Raw genomic sequence first — 6,000 nt, forward strand, 5'->3', positions numbered from 1 at the left:
ACTGAAGAAAAGTAATGTGGAATAAGTGATCATTTTGTCCAATTATTTTATCAATAGGTGAAAATTTGGTTTCAGAACAGAAGGATGAAATGGCGGAATTCCAAAGAAAAGGAAGTGCTTTCCAACAGATGTATCCAAGAAGTAGGCCTTCAAGAGGATTCCCTCTCTCGATCTGCTCTGGGTTTCCCTTCTCCATGTCCTTCACTCTGGGAAGTCTCCCAACAGCACTCAAGTCCAAGATGGAGGGAGAATTCACCAGAACCTCCAGAAAGACTAATGCACGAGAGTTCAGGGGCACAGCCTTCAGAAGCAAATTCACTACAAGGTGCCCTGTATTTGTGTTCTGAAGAAGAACCTGGAGACAAGGGTGTACTTACTGCGGCCATCTGAATGGGAGCATCCCTCCATGTTAATTTAAAAGAACACTTAACTAATGTTTAGACTGTAAAGCCAGCTAGCTTGTGCCTCATCAGTGCCTAAAACTAATGGAGTGATGCATGAACTAATGCCTTAGGAAACCCTCCCCAGTGTTCTCTTATTTGGGTCCTAGACTCAGACTTAATTTGTCAGTGGAATAGAATCGTCCAGAAGGAACTGAAAAGAATGAGAGAAACAGTTGGCTCAGTCCCTGCTCTAAGTATGTGTATATATGTGTGTGTCTCTATGTGTGTGTCTCTATGTGTGTGTATATATATATATAAATATTCATTAAAATACATTAAGAGAAACTAGTTTCTCTTTAAATATTGCATTGAACAAATTCATTTCCTTTTATATGAAGAAAAACCAACCATTAATTTTTTTAAAAGTAAAATGAATACAAATTTTGATACCATAAGAACATGTTTCAAGAAATCCTCTATTTTCTAGTTTTTCAGTATTCAGCAGTAAATGAGTTTTAACAACTCAGCAATCCTAATCAAATGAGCCACTGATTACACTGAAAGTATAATATATATTTAAATTTAATGCAACAAACAAACTAGGAGAATTTCTGAATGTAACTATTAGTATCCATAATTTCCAAGCCTGTGGACTTTATCAGGCCATCAGTGACGGAAGTACCCATTTAATTAGTGATTATCTCTTAATCTCTTCTCTGTAAGGATGGGCCTTAATCAGGGTTTGCAAAGTAAAATATCATTAAGGTCCTGTCAGGTAAGAAAAGGGCATGGCCCACCTAAAGATATTTAAGTCTAATAATTTTTAAAATACTGTATTTGCCAAACAAGACATCTGTGCCAAGCAGTTTGTAACCTCTGGCCAAGACTAAAAGAAGTGTCACAGTTCTTTAAATGTTCCCAACTGGACTTCAAAACACGATACCGGTGGAATCTATAGTGATTTCTGTTTGTATTTCTAGTTATAGACTCAATTTTCCACTTAGGTGGTATACACTATATATATTAGGTTATTTTTATGTATTAACAAACACCATACAGATGTTTTATGTTTTTTTGAGTCTCTGAAATGGTATTATTATAAAATTGCATTTCTGGTAATGATTTGCTTAATCTAGAAATTTTTATTCCTGGTCCAAGAAAAAAAAATTATGCTTCACTTTGAAGGAAATGAGGCAGAAAAAGGAAATGATGTGGTTTTGAACTAGGTTATTACTAATCTGTGGACAAGAAACATTATTAGAAGTTCATGATGTGGAATTTTGTTAGTGAGAAAGCTACATAAAAAGAGTGGCTTCTAATTTGCTTATGTTCTTAGTTATAGACTTTGAGGGTTTAGGGTTTAGAAAAGATAATATTTTACCACTACGCCATACACCTGAAACTAATATAATATTGAATGTCAACTGTAATTGAAAGATAAAAAAAAGTATAAGAAAAGAAAAGTCAGTATTTCAGAAGATAATAGTTTTAGTCAGCATCAGGAAATTATTTTATATGAATAGAATTTGAATTGGTGTGTGCCAGCCTATCTTTATCACAAGATCTTTTATTTAAAAGTCATCTCAGAGGAAGCTTGTCTCAGTGCCTCTTTGTGGGAAGTAGAGGTAGGGATCTGCTGACAACAATTTAACTTTTAAACTTGAAAAAGATTTTTCTTTATTTTTCAATTACAGTTAACATACGGTAGTATATTAGTTTCCAATGTACATCAGTGATGAGACATTTAGATAACCTACGAAGTGACAACTTCTGAAATGATCGCCCCGAAAAATGATTTATAGTATGGCTTCTTTTCTTTGTTTGATGTTAACCTCATTTACATTTATTGGGTCCTTTCTATGTGCTAGAGACTGTGCTAAGCCTTTAGGGTATGTTACCTCATTTAATCCTAGTGACAATAACCTTATAAGGTAGGTACTATTGCTATCAGGATTCCTGTTACCCAGACAAGGGACCTGAGGCCGTGTGGTTAGGGTGATTGCCCATAGTCATGAGGTTAATGTTAACCAATGGGATTTGGACCCTGGCAGTCAAGTTTCAAATCTTGAAATCTTACCAACCATGTGGGGGTGTATACCACTGTGGAATGTATTCACCCAGCAATGGGATGCATTGTTAAGACATACATTTGGGGGATTGCCATGAGATTTATTAAAGAAATTCAGAAGCACATTATTCTTTATAATCTCTTATTTGGGGAATGGTTTTCTCTTAAGTAGTCTTTTAATTTTGAAGTTTAGGAAAGTAAAGAATTCTAAAAGCCCTTATGACACTTCCACAGAAAATAGCCCCATAGGAGTGTTTAAGTGTGAAATGGAAATGTATTTTTTGATCATTCACTGCTAAAAATCATAAAGTACTTATCTATGATCACTTTTCCTTTAGAATAACTTGAAAATCAAATGAGAGAAACTGTCATGGCCATTGATTACCCAGGTTTTATAGTAGGCTAATTGGTACTTAAATGATCTTTCCCTAGGATTTCACCCCAAGCTCTGAGACCCAGCAGGGACTTCTCTCTGTTAGATTGGCTTAATATTTGATTATACGAATAAATATTTTAATTGGTTTCCACTTTGGAATGTGTTAAGTTTTAGGAAAAATACACTTTGGTTGAATATATGAGAAATGCTTAGGAGAAACACACAAAAACATACGGGGTCTGACAATTAAGTTCGCAAACTCATCCTAAAAAAAGTGCTGCATACCTCATTACTGAATATCACTATGGTCACCTTCAAAGTGCTCCCCTTGGGAAGCTATGCACTGATACCAGTCCACCCTTCAAAGCAATTTTGGAACTCTTTTTCTGGAATGGCCATCAGAGCTGTCATCATATTTCCCTTGATGTCCTGTATGCCATCAAAATGCCTTCCTTTCAATATTTCCTTTATTTTTGGGTAAAGAAAGAAGTCACTGGGGGCCAGATCAGGTGAGTAGGGAGGGTATTCTAATACAGTTATTTGTTTACTGGCTAAAAACTCCCTCAGAGACAGTGCCATGTGAGCTGGTGCATTGTCGTGATGCAAGAGCCATGAATTGTTGGTGACAAGTTCAGGTCATCTAACTTTTTCATGCAGCCTTTTCAGCGCTTCCAAATAGTAAACTTGCTTAACTGTCCAGTTGGTACAAATTCATAATGAATAATCCCTCTGATATGAAAAGAGGTTAGCAACATCATTGCAACAAGTTCACGAACTTGTCAGACCTCGTACACACAGTACACATACATAAATAAGCCTGCTATGCTTTTACTTGGCCTTCACTTATCTGAATTGTTGGAGCGAACTGCTGAGCTTGATATTGTAATTGACAAGGGTCTCTCTTCTGCCTTAATTTGTGCTCTGCTAGCCTTCCATCCCCCTACTGTGTAGTTACGCATGTATTTTCTTTTGTTATCTAGATGCTGACTTCTTTTCTCCGTGTGATAACATAGTAGTATATTTGTTGTCTGCTTTCCAGACAAATACTTCTCCAGTAAGCACCAGGGCCATAGAAGCCTGGAGGCAAAAGTATTTAAAATTTTTGAAAAGAAATTGTCAAATGGATCTTAAGTGGATGAGAAGCAAAAAATGGTGAGCAATACCCTCCAGCTTTTATAAAGGTGACTATTTTATAAAGCTTAATATAATGGGTTGAAGTATGTAAGCAGATTAGGAATGATCCCTGGATCTGGAGACATACAAGGCCACCATCATTAATGTAAAAGGCAGCTCTACTTTGATCGTAATGAGGTGGTTTGAACGGAGAACCCAGTTATTTAGTCCAGTGATTTCTCAAACTTTAAGTATCCATACACATGAACACACCAGAGCTTCTAACCAGTCAGATATGTGCTCATATTTGGACATATATTTCATACATACTCTTTGACGTTCACACCTCTTTCTCTACCCCTGAGAATTATTATACTTAAACTTTTTCCACTTTTCAAATATAAAATCGCAATTGAACATGCTTGTTCAAACCACACATGTCCTTTCTAGCCCCGTTCACTCCCCATTCTGATGCATTCTTTAAAAAGCTGCGTATTCCCCAACATGCTCCATGACCCATCCCTTGATGACCAGTGATTTCATCAAGCTCTCCCGGCCTTTAAAACAATAAAGCTCATTCCATTGTGTTCATAAGCTTGTTGGATACTGCCTGTGCAGTCATCTGAAATCCAGAAAATATTTTTCCTTCCTGGATTTCAACACTTACTGGGCACTATGTGTGACGACCTGTCCTTAGGCTCTAGGAAAACAGATGAAAAAGAGCATGGCTCTTGCCTTTAAGGAATTTATAATCTAGTCTTCTTGCCAAATGACTTTCGAAATGTTCTGTGCTGCTGGTGACTGGATTCAGTAAATTTGGGGCAAAAGCTAATCTTCTGATGTTCTCCAAAAATCCCCATCTCTGCATTTGCAGTGGTGGGATTAAGTATTCCACTGTTCAGAAAAATACAAGCTTCTTGGCATTGCTGGGTTTCTGTGCTTGCTCTCTGCCATTCGGGGCACATGGGTCCAAAGAGGAATCAGAAAGACTCCACGGGAAGAATTCAGTAACTTTCTTTTGTTCATAGTACACCCTACTATCTATTTTCTTCTTATTACCTTCTCAGCCGCAGATCAACCTGTACTCATGGTGGGTGGAAAGAGTGAAGCAAAAGCAAATAACACAAGTTGGGGGAAATAAGGATGATGAGTATTCTTGAATATGTAGGGAAATTTTTGCTGAATAAATTTATATCCTTTATAAACTATTTCTGAAATAACCAACCTTATTTAAAGCAACTACCGTAAGAAGACAGGACTAGCCCCCCAAAGATGGTTCTTAACTTCTAGCTATTAGTTGGGTTCTCTCATATTATTATTATTATTAATTTTTGGTTATAAAAGTTACACATGCTCATTATAAAGAAACACTTGAAAATACAGCTAACAAAGAAAAATTTATGTGTGATTCTGCCACATGGAGATAGCCAATTTAGCTCTTTTGTGAAAAATTTTCACTTTTGAATGTATGTATATGCAAATGTGTGTGTCTAAACAAATTTGGATATAGTGTATATCCAGATTATCCTTTTATTTTTACTGAACTTTATACAGAGAACATTTTCCCATGCCATTAAAAATTCTTCGAAACTATTTATGATGGCTACGTAATATTCCATTATAACTCCTTCACTTCTTGAGGTGGACTAGGGGATGGGGGCCAGGACATGGTAGGTCATGAAAGAATGATCATGGACTCCTATATCATAAAATGTACTTAAGAATAACAACCTGATGTTTATTATTTCTTTTAATTCAATGGAAACTAAGCAAACATAAAATGTAAAGTGAAAATTGAGAAAGTTTGGGCTTTCAGTGGCGTTGAATATCAAGGAGTATCAAATGTACCAAAAGGAGAGTCTTTTCCAAAAAAAACCCACTATGACATTTATTAAAACGTACCCCATCCATTCAAAATCCAAAGGAGTGTATACACTTGGATTTCAGTACATAACCAGCAGAAAACATACTAATGTAGGGTAGTATTCTATCTCTCTTTAATTATGCTCTACGGTCACTTTGATGTATTATTAATATTTAGCTTTTCCAAGTACATGTTA

At 36.1% G+C, this 6,000-nt stretch overlaps 1 protein-coding gene across 3 annotated transcripts in view; it reads left to right on the forward strand.

Moving 5' to 3' along the window:
- The window catches only part of DBX2 (developing brain homeobox 2), a 37,199-nt gene extending 31,666 nt beyond the window's left edge, over positions 1-5,533 (forward strand). For 2 of the 3 annotated variants that reach the window (XM_019748352.2, XM_074325808.1), the window contains one exon: positions 58-5,533. In XM_019748352.2, the coding sequence (XP_019603911.1) occupies positions 58-390 (333 nt within the window). In that variant the 3' untranslated portion in view covers positions 391-5,533. The remainder of the gene's footprint in view (positions 1-57) is intronic. The other variant, XR_012494003.1, reaches the window with a different exon arrangement.
- Positions 5,534-6,000: the final 467 nt, after the last annotated feature.

Source organism: Rhinolophus sinicus, linkage group LG02 (genome assembly GCF_036562045.2).
Source record: "Rhinolophus sinicus isolate RSC01 linkage group LG02, ASM3656204v1, whole genome shotgun sequence".
Taxonomy (NCBI): domain Eukaryota; kingdom Metazoa; phylum Chordata; class Mammalia; order Chiroptera; family Rhinolophidae; genus Rhinolophus; species Rhinolophus sinicus.